The sequence below is a fragment of the Lepidochelys kempii genome, chromosome 13, assembly GCF_965140285.1.
Source record: "Lepidochelys kempii isolate rLepKem1 chromosome 13, rLepKem1.hap1, whole genome shotgun sequence".
Classification (NCBI taxonomy): Eukaryota; Metazoa; Chordata; order Testudines; family Cheloniidae; genus Lepidochelys; species Lepidochelys kempii.
Genome location: NC_136392.1, coordinates 37,338,570 through 37,356,826, shown reverse-complemented (window position 1 = coordinate 37,356,826; position 18,257 = coordinate 37,338,570). Strand labels below are relative to the sequence as shown.

General features: G+C 46.7%; 1 protein-coding gene across 1 annotated transcript; it reads right to left on the bottom strand.

Moving 5' to 3' along the window:
- On the bottom strand, window positions 1-933 carry LOC140896774 (olfactory receptor 10D3). Its single transcript, XM_073308810.2, has one exon. The coding sequence runs from the start codon at window positions 931-933 to the stop codon at window positions 1-3; it is 933 nt and encodes a 310-aa protein (XP_073164911.2).
- Window positions 934-18,257: the final 17,324 nt, after the last annotated feature.

The following is an 18,257-nucleotide window of genomic DNA, read 5'->3' as shown; positions in this document are numbered from 1 at the left end:
TCAATGTGCAGGCATTAGACCCCCTCTCAGTTTTTTCAGAGCTGCTTTCATCTTCTTGTTCCTCAGCGTGTAGATGGCTGGGTTCAGCATGGGCGTGACCGCGTTGCCGAAGATCTGCACAGCAATCATCAGCACTTTGCTCCGCTGGGGCTGAGTGTAGATCAGGGCACAGGGACTAAAGAACAGTGTCACCACTACCAGATGCGAGGCGCAAGTGGAGGCCGCTTTGCGCCACCCTTCGGCCGAGTTCATATTCAAGACGGAGTAGATGATTCTGATGTAGGATGCGAGGATGAGGAGGAAGCAAGTCATGGGCACCAGACCAATGTCTGTCAAGGTCACGGTCTCGATGATGTACGTGTCTGCACAGGCCAGCTTGACCACCGGAAAGATGTCACAGAAGAAATAGTCCACCACATTGGACCCACAGTAGGGCAGCGTGAAGGTCAGGCTGGTAAGGATGGTGGCGTGGAAGGAGCTAGAGATCCAGGTGCCGGCGGCCAGGAGGGCGCACACCCTCCGGTTCATGATGAGCAGGTACCGCAGCGGGTGGCAGATGGCCACATACCTGTCATAGGCCATGACAGTGTAGAGCAGGCACTCGGTGCTGCCCAGGAAGTGCCCAAAGAAGACCTGGGACATGCACCCGCCCAGCGAGATGACTCTGCTCTGACCCCAGAGGATGGTCAGATATTTAGGGATGATGATGGAAGAGATTCCAATGTCTAGCAAGGAGAGATTGCAGAGGAAGAAATACATGGGGGTGTGCAAGCGGGGGTCAGCGAGGATGGCTGAGAAGATGGTCAGGTTGCCCAATAGAGTGCAGAGGTAGAAGGCTAAGAATGTGATGAAGAGGATGGTCTGGAGGCCATCGGCATTGGGGATCCCTAAGAGGATGAAATGAGTCACCACAGTGTGGTTGACCAGCCCCATGTGAGATTTATTCCTGGGTAGGGGAGAGAAATAATGACAGTGAGTTACTGAAACAAAAAGACCTATGTCCTATAGCTGCAATGGTCACCCTTCCTTCCACTGCCCCCGTTACTCACTGTCATTCGGAGTGGTGTATATTTCTGTCACTGGGTTGCCAGTTGGGATCACGTCCTCACTGGGCTGGCGCTGATCACAGAGAGAGAAAATATCTGCTTGTTCTTACCATCCAGAGAAGAACAGACAAAGGGGACATCTATTCTATTCTATTCTATTCTATTCTATTCTATTCTATTCTATTCTCTCCCTACTTACTCCAATTTCTTCAGTTCTGTTCTATCTAGGCCCTTACCCCCCATTCTCACCACAGTACCTCAGAGCCTTCCATTTGTGGCTCACATTTCTCACTAGCGGTTTGTTCTCTCTCTTTCTCTCTCACCCTCTCTGCAGAGGAATGGCCGTGTGTGCAGTGCAGCGCTGTGTTTTGGTCGGGTTTTGTTGTTATAAATGCATGAGCTGCGACGGGTTTGTGTTAAGAAAGAGGGGGCGGATGGAACATACAAACCAATGAATGTGGTGATGAATGACCTCAGCTTTGTTCGTGCTGTGCGTTGTTTGGGGGTATTTATGGGGGTTAGAGAGGGAAGGAAAAGGAAAGAAGGAGAAGGGGAAGAGCCACAGCCAGAGGTGGTGGAATTGGGGCTTGACATAGTTTCCATCATATCCAGGGTTCACAGTTGGGTTGAATGGCCCTCAGCATCCTCACTCCCCATTGTTCCAGGGCCCCGAGGCACAGCTTGTCATCACTCTGCTGTGAACAGCAGGCTGGACTCTGCGGATGTGAAGGGGGCTTTCTAAGGTGATATTTGAAGGACAATGGCGAAGTGCCTGTTTGCATTTTGCCAGGGAGTTTCCCAGGCAGGAGAGGCACAGGAAGTGGAGATACTGGTGAGTTTAGGTTCTGACAGATGGAGAGAGGAAGATAAATGATACAGAGACAGGCAGGCAGGTACTGCACAGGGAAGGATGAATGGGCAGCAGGATCAACTTCTCTCTATAGAAAATATTTGTCTGACACCTTTCTCAGCGCAAGGCAGAGATTGACAGGTTCAGAGACAGACACAAACTGAGGGACAAAGAGAGAAGAACTTTACCAAAGCAGGAGCCTTACATAGGCTGCATTGGGAGAGGCCGCTCCAGCTGACGGGAATTCTCCCTTTCTGTCCCCCGGCCATGAATCTTGTCTAGCACCATCTAGCTTTCTTATCCCAAATGGCCCATCACCCAGGAGAGGTGCACAGCCTGGGTGCTTAGTATCCAAACGGGAGACCTAATCTGCAGCATATCACCCCACGCTGCTGCAGACCCCACTGCTTTCTCACAGCTTCCAGCCTCCTTACGGCTCTCCCTGGTCTTTAAATCTCCTTCGGGCCCTTCAGGACCAGGGCCCTCAATTCCCAAGAGGAATTGAATGCAATTCAATTCCCAGTGAATGGAGATTTGGCATCGTTTCAGCTAATGCTCATGGAGCTCTGGGACCGGGCCCTCAGGCAGCATCAGTAAGTGTAGTGTCATGGAACTGAATCGGCCAAATCCCCACCTCCACCAGGGTCCGGATTCAAGTCTTGCTCCCCCTGACCTGACTCCTGAGCAATTCCATTGGTTCCCTGGGGCTCTTTCCCCTAGCACCTAGCCACGCACCTGGTGTAAATCAGGAGTTACACCACTGGAATCAAGGGAACTATGTAGATTTCTACCAGCTGAGAATCTGGCCCAGCCATTGAAGGGGGGATGGGACATTCATGCTCGTCTAGGCTCTCCGGCTCTGTGACACAAGCCAGGGAATACCTTTCCGCCCCCCCCCCCCCCCCCCCCCCCCCCCCCCCCCGTGGTGTGAAATAGGAGTAAACTGGGCCAGAGGTTCAGCTGGAGGGCTCTGTATCCAGCACAGCTTTCTCCTGGGTTTGTATGTCCTGTTCCCCTGCCCTCATCTCTGTGTCTCTGTATGCACAGGGATGTATTCATGCAGTGGTGTGGTTATGTGTGAGGGTGAAATTCACCCCTGTGCAGATGGAGGACAGCCTGTGCACGACTTCACATTGCTTTTTACAAGATACTAGAGACTCCAAGAAGAGCATCGAGTCGTTTTGGGCAGTACAGTAGTTCCCAGCAACTCCAGCTAGATCCTGGCACTGTTGTTCTGGATGCCGCTCAGACACAGGGCGAGACAGATTCTGCCTGTCAGAGCTCACTAGCTAACTAAACCAAACACAGTGAGAGTTATCAGCCACATGTTACAAGGGGAAACTGAGGCACAGTGAATTTCAGGGTGGGATTTTCAAAGGAGCCAGGCTCCCACAACTCATTCTAGTTCACTGGGCATTGGACACCCAATTCCTACTGGCTGCTGAAACTCTCAGTCAGATTGAATTGTCCAAGGTGGCAAAGGGAGGTTGTGGAAGAGCCGGGAATCTGGTCCAGATTTCCTGGGTTCCAGCCCGAGCACTGGGCATAACACCCTTCTCCTTCCATTGGGATGAACCTCGCTCTGCATCTCTCTAAGCCTCAGGCCTGTTCTCTTACCCTCCCCTTTGTGCAAGCAGGGTTCAGGAATCGGGGCCTTTAGAGTGTTGGGGCTGATTTAACTGAACCAAAGCTGCTTCTTTACTAGCCAAGAAAGTGGAATAATAGACCCACGCCTTGTCTTGGACCCCTACTGTGCGTCTGCGCTAAGGGGTCAGGAGTGGTTAACTAAATAGGTGTGAAGTACTTTAATGTGGACATATCCACAGACCCCTGCACAGAGAGGGATGTGAGAGAGACAGGGCTAGATTAGGGGGGTTTCCAGCAATGATCTCATCCATCCATTTGCTGGTGTCCTAGCACCGTAGTTGTAATAAGGTCCTTTGTGATTCCTCTAATCTCTCTCATCTCCCGCTCTTCCTCTGGGGGGCACCGTACTTGGGAGCCAGAACGCATGGGCAGAAGCAGACATGATAATTAATCTCTGTAGATGTGTTACCCCAGCCCAGGCATAACATCCCATGAGATGCAATGGCCACTGAGATTAATTAAAATGTTGATATTTCTAACGAGCGTCCAGGCTGAGTCTTCTCACTGCTCTGGAGACCAGGCTCAGACGTTACTCTTGGCTTGCATGAGCTGAGTTCAGTGTGTCATTGCCACAACCACCAGAGCAGGAACTGCCTTTGGGTATTTTAGTTTGTATTATCACTATTTTTATCATCGGTATAATGGTAGGACCTACAGTCTGGAACTGAGATGTAGGCCGCTTCTTGCCATACCTGGCAGAGACACAGAGTAAGAGACATCCCCCTTCTGAATGTGATAGACATTTAATAGCTGAGAGTGACAAAGGATTTAACTAGCCATGTATAAGAGATGGGGAAACTGAGGCACAAAGCGATTTAGTGAGTTACTGAAGGGCAAACAGGGACACTTCTACAGAGACTGTACTGGAACCCAGATCTCTTGTGTCCCAGGCCTTTGTCTTACCCACAAGATAATGCTTTGCAAATAATTCCCACGGGCTCTTTAAATGTAGGTGTGTTGAGTTAGGGTGACTGGATGTCCTGCTTTTATAGGGATAGTCACAATATATGGAGCTTTTTCTTATATAGGCACCTATTACTCCATGCAGTGAGATGTCTAGCTGCATGCGTGTGTTCCTTGTGTGTGCCACCCCAGCCCCATGTAGACACCTGGCACAGCAGATCTCGAGCGAACCACCCAATGTCCACAAGATCTGTTAAGGGACGAGGGCACTCAGCCAGGTTTATTTTCGACAAAACACGGTACCAGTATCCCGCAGACCCTATCAGACTCCTAATACATGTGTGCCCGTAACAATGTACCAACTCAGTGAACGGCGGGACTTTCCGTTCCTCCCTAAGGACTGACAAAGACATTCCCTCTGAGATACATCTTTATACCCAGAAACAAACAAATTCCATACTGCCCCTATGACATAGTTAGTTACTGCCCCCGCCTCCTTGATTTGGCTAGTTATCACCCTCACCTGGTATATGTTGGTACGATCAAAACATTTCTATTATGTACTGTCATCGAGACCTTAACTTTTAAGAGGGGCCAGTGTGTTCCTGTTATCCTTGGGGAATGCTTTTGTACCATCCTGATATCGGGATGCTCTGGCACCACGTGATATCGGGATGGGTTTGCGTGAGTGCTCTGTGTCTAGCACTTCTTAGGAACCTGTATTACTGCGATATCAGCCCTGTTCTTGCCTGATTCGATGAGCCGGTCCTGCCTCTTCCTCACAGCTAGTCTGTACTTTATATCAATATTACTTTAGCCCAGGCCTCAGACCGGGCCTCTGCTACAACGGCTTATGTCTCAGGCTCTCTTCCTACTTCACAACCCACCCCCTGAACTGATTTTTCACCTTGCTGTCTGATCACCCTGGTTGAGTTGATACAGTTCTCAGTTACAAAATACTGTAGCCATCTGCTCGCCCTGCTTCTCCCTCTACGGCCATGCAGTGCCCATGGCTTGGAGGTAAAGAGAGCTTTCCCACTGTCCATCAGAAGCTACTGCAGTTTTTTAAATCAATGGGCACAATTTCTGCACTGAACTTCCATTCCAGGTTTTCATTTCTCAGGCAGCATAGTCTGGATTTGTGGCTCTGTGGAAATTGGTTCCCTGGAGAAAGACAAAGAAACAACAGAGAAAATTCAGGACAAACCCCCACAGTGCAATGGGGGTGCTGCAGCGCAGGGGGTGGTACAGGAAACTCAGTAGGGGGCGCTCTTCGCTTCGAGTCAGGGCTGTTTCCGGGGCCGTGGTGTTGGGCTCGCATGTGCTGCTCTGCAGGGAGAAGGGCCAGGGGCCAGGCTCACGGCATCTCCCTCAGGTTCCTTTCACTTCCTTTATTGTATTACTTTTTCAGTTCAAGGCACAAGGTTAAAACCCATATCCTATGTGTCAGGGATAATTCTGAACAATGCACTATTGTTTCTGTTGTGTGGAAGCCAAGTTGCAGTAAGGGCTGCACCCACACATGGCCAGAGACAGCCCCTACCCCAAAGAACTTACAAGAGAAAAGGAATAATTTTTACCACAGTAAAAACAACAAGGAATCCTTAAAGACTAACAAATTTATTTGGACATTTATTTGGACATATTCATGAGCTATAATCCACTTCTTCAGATGCATGGAGTGGAAATTACAGTAGGCAGGTATAAGAACATAACAATGGCCCTTCTGGGTCAGACCAAGGGTCCATCTAGCCCAGTATGCTGTCTTCCGATAGTGGCCAGTGCCAGGTGCCCCAGAGGGAATGAAAAGAACAGGTAATCATCAAGTGATCCATCCCCTATCGCCCATTCCCAGCTTCTGGCAAACAGAGGCTAGGGACACCATCCCTGCCCATCCTGGCTAATAGTTATTGATGGACCTATCCTCCATGAATGCATCTAGTTCTTTTTTGAACCTTGTTATGGTCTTGGCCTTCACAACATCCTCTGGCGAGGAGTTCAACAGGTTGACTGTGCGTTGTGTGAAGAAATACTTCCTTTTATTGGTTTTAAACCTGCTGCCTATTAATTTCATTTGGTGACCCCCTAGTTCTTTTATTATGAGAAGTAGTAAACAACACTTCCTTATCTACTTTCTCTACACCAGTCATGATTTTAAAGACCTCAATCATATCTCCCCTTAGCTGTATCTTTTCCAAGCTGAAAAGTCCCAGTTTTATTAATCTCTCCATACCCCTAATCATTTTTCTTGCTCTTTTCTGAACCTTTTCCAATTCCAATATATTTTTTTTGAGATGGGGCGACCACATCTGCACACAGGATTCAAGATGTGGGCGTCCCATGGATTTATAGAGAGGCAACATGATATTTTCTGTCCTATTATCTCTCCCTTTCTTAGTTATTCCCAGCATTCTGTTTGCTTTTTTGACTGCCACTGCACACTGAGTTTATGTTTTCAGAGAACTATAAACATACTAACACATGAAAAGATGGGAGTTACCTTTCCTTCCTGATTGAATTTGCCTCCTTAGCACTGGTCCTCCACTTGGTAAGGTAACTCCCATGTTTTCATGTGTTAGTATATTTATACCTGCCTACTGTAATCTCCACTCCATGCATCTGGCAAAGTGAGTTATAGCCCAATAAATGTGTTAGCCTTTAAGGTGCCACAGGATTCCTCGTTGTTTTTTGCTGATACAGACTAACACGGCTACCCCTCTGAAACTTTTTACCACAGTGTTTCAGGTGAGGAACTGAACCCCAAGGAGATGACATCATTCACCTAACTTTCTGCCTCGCCCTCATAAACCCTGGCATGAATGTATTCACTTCCTGCCTCACCCCGGCCCTGGGTAACTTTATTGATTGCACACATCACCTGAACCCTAGCGTCACTTAACTGCCCTGCCTCAATCTGAGCAGAATTCCTTTGACCTTTTCCCGAATGCTAACCCTAGGATAACACCGGTGCCCTCCTCCCTTGCCCTGGGAAAACTCCACTGACATCCATCCAAAGTGTTTTACCCTGTTATGTTATTATATAACATATTATATAACATCTGGCATGTAAGTGGAGGTTTCCTTGTGCTTAGAATTTTTCTCCCCTGAATTTTTCACCAAGCTGCCCTGGTGATCCTGCCAGGAAGGCGTGAAGGGGTGGAGGCACTGCCAATAAATTCATATGGGAAGAATATAAAGAATTGACATCCTGCTGAGTGGGAGGCAGGGTCCAGAAGAACCCAGGCCTGTGCATCAAAACCCAGAAGGGAATTGGTGCTAAAGGAGGTTACCGGGTGGATAGGGGGTCCTACATATAATAGTTAAAAGCTCATTTTAAATAATTTTTGCTTAGTTGCTTTTCATCATATGATACTTTGATGCTAATTTTGGCTGAAAACCTTGCTCATGTAAAGGATCAAGTACTTCTGCTGCTAGCTTCTGTTGAAATGTTTGGTCATGTTCCCACAGCGTCTCTCTGTCAGCTGCTTTCAGAACAACATACCAGTCCCAGACATCGCTGATCCCGTGCTGATTCCACCACTGGCCTTCAGGGTCACTGTTGCCCCACCTTGGCAGGCTCGTGCATTTCAAAAGTTTCCATTTTTTGGCCCTGCATCTTTCAATGGTTTGTAAACATTGTAAATAGACAGCAAACTGGTGAAATTTAACACTTGGACTATTAATAAACTAAATATTTTAAAAAATAGTTTCAATAAATGTAACCATAAAATATTTGTTGAATTTGTTCTTTAATCTAGGGCATTTCAATCTTTGATACAATTGCTTAGTTTCAATACAATTATTCTTTTTCCATTTACAGATCACTACCGTCTGGGTTTTTGTTTCCTAATAACGTTTACTTGACATCACCACCAAACAGAACTTTTGTATGAGAGTGTTAGTGGTGAAGCTCCATGTCTTATATTCACTGATCTGTCTTGGTGCTGGGTTGATTTTTACTTCTGAAGCAGGCAGCCACCTGAGAAGTAAACACAAGCTTTTGTGGCTTCTTGTTGGAAGCTGTATGTGTTTTTAATTAAACAGCCTGTCTTATTGACAGTTGTTTTGTCCATTTGCAATAAACTCTACATATTTCATGGGAATGTGTCTTCTTTCCATAGTACAGCCCTTACCCTTTGTGTGAAAATGAATATCGCTAATATGATTTTATGGCACATAAAGTGTAACTGTTTGTTTTGAGCTGACAGTATTTTCTTGTAGCCCTATCTAAGTGATTTTCTGCTCACAAAGAGCCAACTGAAGGCTTCACAGTCTTAACATTTCTATTTTTATGCCCCCCACTTTGAGGTTACTCCTTACTCATTGAAAGGTCTTCACTGAAAGATTGCAAAAAAGAATGATGTCTCATGATATGAGATCTGCTTTATTTACTTTAATATAGAAGATGAACAAAGGTGGTTGCAACTGTGGTGACTTCCGCCCCCCATCTCTATTTGACACATATTGTAAAATAATTGCAAACATTTTAGCGACATGACTGAACACCATCATCCCATCAATTGTACACACAGATTAGGTTGGTTTCATTAACGGAAAATTGGCTGCTGATAATATTAGAAAAGTTTCAGAGTAGCAGCCGTGTTAGTCTGAATTCGCAAAAAGAAAAGGAGGACTTGTGGCACCTTAGAGACTAACCAATTTATTTGAGCATAAGCTTTCGTGAGCTACAGCTCACAGCTACAGTACTCCTTTTCTTTTTGCGAATATTAGAAAAATCGCTCATTTGATCCAGCAATCCTGAGATGTCAGATGTGCCCTCCGTCGCTTTATCTCTCAATGCAGAGAAAGCATTTGACAGGGTTTTACAAAGTTTCTTGTTGGCCCGTACCGTAGGGAACTCTTGTGTCCATTCGTTACCTGGTAACACCACACGTGATATCGCTTTGCAAGCTCCTTTGCTTAATCCTCCTGAAATCACCTGCTCGCTCACCATCTCTGTCTCCCTCTTCCACAGCCAACCTCCTACCAGATCAATTGCCCGTTGCTCCTGCTGTACCACATCTGCACCTGAGATAGGATTTTCAGTCATGCTATCACAGACCACGGTATCTGTCCAAAACTTACGGTGTCCTATCACCCACGACAAACTCTTTAATAAAATCCCTTTCACTCCTTCACCCTGAGATCCAAATAAAGGAACAGTCTGTCCTTTCTGTACGTCCTCCAGCACCGACTTAATCAAAGTTGCCTCCCCCTGGTATCAATTAACGCCAGCAGCCATTGTATGTTTCCTCCTGCCCCCACCTGCCCCACCTCCACGTAGGGTCTACCAGTTATGTGGGGCTGCAATTTAGACACTAACATCTAATCTTGGGGGCAGGGGTTGCTAAGGATGGGGCACCCCTACTGAGATGTGGGGCTACCCTGATGAGAAGCCTGCCACGTCCATCTGAGCCAACTCCCGAGACAACACTCCATAAGGGCCCACACCTGTTTCCACAATCTCAACAGCCTTAGTCCTAGGTTGTGGCACAGGCAAGGACTTACTCCCTGCCAAATCACTCACAGCATTCAATAAAACCTCTAAAGGTTGTTCTTCCAAGTGAGCCTTCTCCTGGAGTAAAACCCATGTGTGCTCACACTGATCCTCCGCTGGACCCTCCATGTTCTCTGTTGGGTTCTTTCACTCATACCAGCGTGATTGGGACCACTGTAACCTGTTTGCTATAAGAGATTTCACTGACTGCCTTCTAGGAGGAACCACTTATTCTGCTTTCCACCTTTTCTGCCTTTCGGGCCGTTTTAATCAGTTTCTCCTGATCCAGCTCCTCTCGAGAACCTATAAACATCTTAATAGGGTCCCTTAAACCATCATATAACAAATCTGTTACCTGCCTTTCCTCCATATCAGTTAGAGAACCTGCCAACAACATTCTAGCACAATAAGCCAGAATGGACTCTCCCTAGCAGGAAAATTTGTAAAAGCAGTTCCTCAATATTCTTATCCTGCAGAAGCTCACCCACACATAGAGGAATTGCTACAGGATTTAAAAGAACAAGGAGTGAATCATAGAATCATAAAATCATAGAATATCAGGGTTGGAAGGGACCTCACGAGGTCATCTAGTCCAACCCCATGCTCAAAGCAGGACCAATCCGCCACTAAATCATCCCAGCCAGGGCTTTGTCAAGCCTGACCTTAGAAACCTCTAAGGAAGGAGATTCCACCACCTCCCTAGGTAAAGCATTCCAGTGTTTCACCACACTCCTAGTGAAAAAGTTTTTCCTAATATCCAACCTAAACCTCCCCCACTGCAACTTCAGACCATTACTCCTTGTTCTGTCATCTGCTACCACTGAGAACAGTCTCGATCCATCCTCTTTGGAACCCTCCTTCAGGTAGTCGAAAGCAGCTATCAAATCCCCCCTCATTCTTTTCTTCCGTAGACGAAACAATCCCAGTTCCCTCAGCCTCTCCTCATAAGTCATGTGTTTCAGTCCCCTCATCATTTTTGTTGCTCTCTGCTGGACTCTTTCCAATTTTTCCACATCCTTCTTGTAGTGTGGGGCCCAAAACTGGACACAGTACTCCAGATGAGGCCTCACCAATGTCGAATAGAGGGGAACGATCATGTCCCTCGATCTGCTGGCAATGCCCCTACTGATACATCCCAAAATGCCATTGGACTTCTTGGCAACAAGGGCACACTGTTGACTCATATTCAGCTTCTCGTCCACTGTAACCCCTAGGTCCTTTTCTACAGAACTGCTGCCTAGCCATTCGGTCCCTAGTCTGTAGCTGTGCATGGGATTCTTCCCTCCTAAGTGCAGGACTCTGCACTTGTCCTTGTTGAACCTCGTCAGATTTCTTTTGGCCCAATCCTCTAATTTGGCTAGGGCCCTCTGTATCCTATCCCTACCCTCCAGCATATCTACCTCTCCTCCCTGTTTAGTGTCATCTGCAAACTTGCTGAGGGTGCAATCCACGCCATCCTCCAGATCATTTATGAAGATATTGAACAAAACCGGCCCCAGGACTGACCCTTGGGGCACTCCACTTGATACCGGCTGCCAACTAGACATGGAGCCATTGATCACTACCCGTTGAGCCCCACAATCTAGCCAACTTTCTATCCACCTTATAGTCCATTCATCCAGCCCATACTTGTTTAACTTGCTGGCAAGAATACTGTGGGAGACCTTGTCAAAAGCTTTGCTAAAGTCAAGGAACAACATGTTCACCGCTTTCCCCTCATCCACAGAGCCAGTTATCTTGTCATAGAAGGCAATTAGATTAGTCAGGCATGACCTTCCCTTGGTGAATCCATGCTGACTGTTCCTGATCACTTTCCTCTCCTCTAAGTGCTTCACAGTTGATTCCTTGAGGACCTGCTCCATGATTTTTCCAGGGACTGAGGTGAGGCTGATTGGCCTGTAGTTCCCAGGATCCTCCTTCTTCCTTTTTTTAAAGATGGGCACTACATTAGCCTTTTTCCAGTCATCCGGGACTTCCCCGGATTGCCATGAGTTTTCAAAGATAATGGCCAATGGCTCTGCAATCACATCCGCCAACTCCTTTAGCACTCTCGGATGCAGCGCATCCGGCCCCATGGACTTGTGCATGTCCAGCTTTTCTAAATAGTCCCGAACCACTTCTTTCTCCACAGAGGGCTGGTCACCTTCTCCCCATGCTGTGCTGCCCAGCGCAGCAGTCTGGGAGCTGACCTTGTTCGTGAAGACAGAGGCAAAAAAAGCATTGAGTACATTAGCTTTTTCCACATCCTCTGTCACTAGGTTGCCTCCCTCATTCAGTAAGGGGCCCACACTTTCCTTGGCTTTCTTCTTGTTGCTAACATCCCTTCTTGTTTCTCTCAACATCTCTTGCTTGCTGCAACTACAGGTGTGATTTGGTCTTCCTGATTTCACTCCTGCATGGCCGAGCAATATTTTTATACTCTTCCCTGGTCATTTGTCCAATCTTCCACTTCTTGTAAGTTTCTTTTTTGTTTTTAAGATCAGCAAGGATTTCACTGTTAAGCCAAGCTGGTCGCCTGCCGTATTTACTATTCTTTCTACACATCGGGATAGTTTGTCCCTGTAACCCCAATAAGGATTCTTTAAAATACAGCCAGCTCTCTTGGACTCCTTTCCCCTTCATGTTATTCTCCCAGGGGATCCTGCCCATCAGTTCCCTGAGGTTATCAAAGTCTGCTTTTCTGAAGTCCAGGGTCCATATTCTGCTGCTCTCCTATCTTCCCTGTGTCAGGATCCTGAACTCGACCATCTCATGGTCACTGCCTCCCAGATTCCCGTCCACTTTTGCTTCCCCTACTATTCTTTCCAGTTTGTCAGCAGCAGAAGAGCTCTGCCCCTAGTTGGTTCCTCCAGCACTTGCACCAGGAAATTGTCCCCTACACTTTCCAAAAACTTCCTGAATTGTCTGTGCACCGCTGTATTGCTCTCCCAGCAGATATCAGGTTGATTGAAGTCTCCCATGAGAACCAGGGCCTGCAATCTAGTAACTTCTGTGAGTTGCCGGAAGAAAGCCTCGTCCACCTCATCCCCCTGGTCCGTGGTCTATAGCAGACTCCCACCACGACATCACCCTTGTTGCTTACACTTCTAAACTTAATCCAGAGACACTCAGGTTTTTCGCAGTTTCATACTTGAGCTCTGAGCAGTCATACTGCTCCCTTACGTACAGTGCAACTCCCCCACCTTTTCTGCCCTGCCTGTCCTTCCTGAACAGTTTATATCCATCCATGACAGTACTTCAGTCATGCGAGTTATCCCGCCAAGTGGTGGTGGAATGCCAAAGTCCATACAATTCTCCCATCTGACCTGTGCGAAAACCGGACGGAAGGTGGCGTCTCACGATTGATTATAGAAAAGTCAATGTGGCTACAGTCCTGATGGCACCAATAGTAGCTAATCTCCCAGCTGTACTAGCTGGTATATCTGCAGCCACTGAATGGTTCTCTGTGCTGGATATTGATAACTGTTACTTTGCTATTCCGTTAACCCCTGAGAGTCAGTCTCGGTTTGATTTTACATTCCAGAACATTCAGCTCACATTTCAACGTGTCCTAGGGTGACCAGATGTCCCGATTGTATAGGGACAGTCCTGATATTCAAGGGTTTTTCTTATATCAGCGCCTATTACCCCCCACGCCCTGTCCCGATTTTTCACATATGCTATCTGGTCACCCTAAGGCTACCACGATGCTCTGGCTATAGCACATGTTCACGTGACAAGGATGTGAGACCAACTCCCTGATTTGGATAAGCCGGGGGTTGCTTCTTATGTGGTTTCCCAGGAGGAGGGTAAACACCTAACTAAGCTGGTTTTGGGAATAATGGAGAAAGCAGATTTTAAATGATCATGGGGCAAGTCACAGCTGGTACAGCAAGAAGTTGACTATTTAGGCACTGTTTTGGGACAGGAGGGTTGTACTACCAGGAATAGTAAATATGGCAGGCGACCAGCTTGGCTTAATGGTGAAATCCTAGCGGATCTTAAACATAAAAAAGAAGCTTACAAGAAGTGGAAGGTTGGACATATGACCAGGGAAGAGTATAAAAAGATTGCTCGGGCATGTAGGAATGTTATCAGGAGGGCCAAATCGCACCTGGAGCTGCAGCTAGCCAGAGATGTCAAGAGTAACAAGAAGGGTTTCTTCAGGTATGTTGGCAACAAGAAGAAAGCCAAGGAATGTGTGGGCCCCTTACTGAATGAGGGAGGCAACCTAGTGACAGAGGATGTGGAAAAAGCTAATGTACTCAATGCTTTTTTTGCCTCTGTTTTCACTAACAAGGTCAGCTCCCAGACTGCTGCGCTGGGCATCACAAAATGGGGAAGAGATGGCCAGCCCTCTGTGGAGATAGAGGCGGTTAGGGACTATTTAGAAAAGCTGGACGTGCACAAGTCCATGGGGCCGGACGAGTTGCATCCGAGAGTGCTGAAGGAATTGGCGGCTGTGATTGCAGAGCCATTGGCCATTATCTTTGAAAACTCGTGGCGAACCGGGGAAGTCCCGGATGACTGGAAAAAGGCTAATGTAGTGCCCATCTTTAAAAAAGGGAAGAAGGAGGATCCTGGGAACTACAGGCCAGTCAGCCTCACCTCAGTCCCTGGAAAAATCATGGAGCAGGTCCTCAAAGAAGCAATCCTGAAGCACTTGCATGAGAGGAAAGTGAGCAGGAACAGCCAGCATGGATTCACCAAGGGAAGGTCATGCCTGACTAATCTAATTGCCTTTTATGATGAGATTACTGGTTCTGTGGATGAAGGGAAAGCAGTGGATGTATTGTTTCTTGACTTTAGCAAAGCTTTTGACACGGTCTCCCACAGTATTCTTGTCAGCAAGTTTAGGAAGTATGGGCTGGATGAATGCACTATAAGGTGGGTAGAAAGCTGGCTAGATTGTCGGGCTCAACGGGTAGTGATCAATGGCTCCATGTCTAGTTGGCAGCTGGTGTCAAGTGGAGTGCCCCAGGGGTCGGTCCTGGAGCCGGTTTTGTTCAATATCTTCATAAATGATCTGGAGGATGGTGTGGATTGCACTCTCAGCAAATTTGCGGATGATACTAAACTGGGAGGAGTGGTAGATATGCTGGAGGGGAGGGATAGGATACAGAAGGACCTAGACAAATTGGAGGATTGGGCCAAAAGAAATCTGATGAGGTTCAATAAGGATAAGTGCAGGGTCCTGCACTTAGGACGGAAGAACCCAATGCACAGCTACAGACTAGGGACCGAATGGCTAGGCAGCAGTTCTGCGGAAAAGGACCTAGGGGTGACAGTGGACGAGAAGCTGGATATGAGTCAGCAGTGTGCCCTTGTTGCCAAGAAGGCCAATGGCATTTTGGGATGTATAAGTAGGGGCATAGCGAGCAGATCGAGGGACGTGATCGTTCCCCTCTATTCGACATTGGTGAGGCCTCATCTGGAGTACTGTGTCCAGTTTTGGGCCCCACACTTCAAGAAGGATGTGGATAAATTGGAGAGAGTCCAGCGAAGGGCAACAAAAATGATTAGGGGACTGGAACACATGAGTTATGAGGAGAGGCTGAGGGAGCTGGGATTGTTTAGCCTGCAGAAGAGAAGAATGAGGGGGGATTTGATAGCTGCTTTCAACTACCTGAAAGGGGGTTCCAAAGAGGATGGCTCTAGACTGTTCTCAATGGTAGCAGATGACAGAATGAGGAGTAATGGTCTCAAGTTGCAGTGGGGGAGGTTTAGATTGGATATTAGGAAAAACTTTTTCACTAAGAGGGTGGTGAAACACTGGAATGCGTTACCTAGGGAGGTGGTAGAATCTCCTTCCTTAGAGGTTTTTAAGGTCAGGCTTGACAAAGCCCTGGCTGGGATTATTTAACTGGGAATTGGTCCTGCTTCGAGCAGGGGGTTGGACTAGATGACCTTCTGGGGTCCCTTCCAACCCTGATATTCTATGATTCTATGATTCTATGATCGTCTCAAACTGCCTTGATCCTTCTGCCAACTGCTCCCGTCTTTCCCCATCCCCTTTGTCCCCACTGTGACAAGTTGGGTCACAGAGTCCCCCTTGGGACTGCTACCTGATCTGCTGGGACTACCTCTGAATCTGTTTTCCCTGCCAGCTTGGGACTTCATTACCCTGCCGTGTTGAGCCAGACACGCTAGCCTGCTACAAACAGAGCCCCAGGTCTGAACCACGTTCCACAAAAACTGCAGGCTTAACTGAAAACAGCATAAGAAATGTTTCTGTCCCAACACCCAGATACCCAGTTCCCAAACCATTTTACTCTGTATAAAGCTTATAATGGGAAAACTCATAAATTGTTCACCCTCTATAACACTGATAGAGTGATATGCAAAGTTGTTTGCTCCCCCAGCTATTAATTACATACCCTGGGTCAATTAATAAGCAAAAGGTGATTTTATTAAAAATGATTTAAGTGGTTCCAAGTAATAACAGACAGAACAAAGTGAATTACCAAGCAAAATAAAAGAAAAACACACAAGTCTAAGCCTAATAGAGTAGGAAACTAAATGCAGGTAAATCTCACTCTCAGAGATGTTCCAATAAGATTCTTTGACAGACTAGACTCGTTCCTAGTCTGGATCCAGCAATCATTTTCACATCCCTGTAGTTACTGTCCTTTGTTTCAGTTTCTTTTAGGCATCTCATTGGGGTGGAGAGGCTCTCTTCTGAGACAGCTGAAGAGGGTTTTTTTGGGCCTGTCATGGTTCCTTCCCCACTCTGAACTCTAGGTTACAGATGTGGGGACCTGTATGAAAACCTCCTAAGCTTACTTTTACCAGCTTAAGTTAAAACTTCCACAAGGTACAAATTATTTTACCCTTTGCCCTTGGATTTCCACTGCCACCACCAAACTTTATCTGGGTTCCTGAAAAAATGGAGTTTGGACACATCTTTCCCCCCAAAATCCTCCCAACCCTTGCACCACACTTTCTGGGGAAGGTTTGGTAAAAATCCTCACCAATTTGCATAGGTGACCACAGACCCAAACCCTTGGATCTTAGAACAATGAAAAAAAGCATTCAATTTTCTTACAAGAAGACTTTTAATAGAAGTAAAGGAATCACCTCTGTAAAATCAGGATGGTAGATACCTTTCAGGGTAATTAGATTCAAAACATAGAGAATCCCTGTAGGCAAAGCCTTAAGTTACAAAAAAGACGCACAGACAGGAATATTCATTCTATTCAGCACAGTTCTTTTCTCAGCCATTTCAAGAAATCATAATCTAACACATACCTAGCTAGATTACTTACTAAGTTCTAAGACTCCATTCCTGTCCTGTCTCCGGCAAAAGCATCACACAGACAGACATAGACCCTTTGTTTTTCTCCCTCCTCCCAGCTTTTGAAAGTATCTTGTCTCCTCATTGGTCATTTTCGTCATGTGCCAGCGAGGTTACCTTTAGCTTCTTAACCCTTTACAGGTGAGAGGATTTTTCCTCTGGCCAGGGGGGATTTTAAAGGGGTTTACTCTTCCCTTTATATTTATGACAGGGCCTTTTATATTCTCTCTCTTGTGCAACATCACAGCCACAAGATGGAGTCTGTAGCCACCTAGGCAAGTCACATGTCTATGAATGATTCAGCTTTTTGCAGGCTGATGCCACTGTTTACATGTTAGTTTGAACATTCCCAGGAAAGCTCAGATGTGGATTGGCATCTCCCAAAGTCCATTGTTAGTTAAGTACTCCCAGTTACTTGAATAGACCCTTCACACTATGTTGACCAAATCTGTCTTATGTGCTTCCAACAGCAAACACTTTATATACAAGCATAGAGCCAATGCCCATAACTTCAGATATAAAAATGACACATGCCTACAAATAGGATGAATATAATCAGTAGGTCATAACCTTTGCAAAGATATTACGTGGCATATCTAGCATAAAACATATTCCAGTTATGTCATTTTTACACTCATAAGCATATTTCTATAAAGCATTATGGGGTGCAACGTCACACCCACCCCAGGGCTCCAGTCCAGTCCCTGGGTCACTGGTACCTCAGAAAGATTCCTTGGGCACAGACATCTTCCGCAATGACAGTGGAGACTGCATCATCTGCTCTGACCTGGGCTGCTACCTGCAGACAGAGCTCCTTGAAAATGGGCACAACATCAATATCCAGAGATTGCACCCCTCGTGCCAGGGCAGGGACCACTACCTGGGCTGTGTGGGGGACCTCAATATCTACATAATCAAGGGCAGCTCCTGCTAGGTGGTGAAGGACTGGAGAACGGATGAGGGAGCCACGACTGATGAGCTGCATCCCAGCTGCTGTGGTGGGGACCGCTATGGGAAGACTTTGTGATGGATTTTTCATCG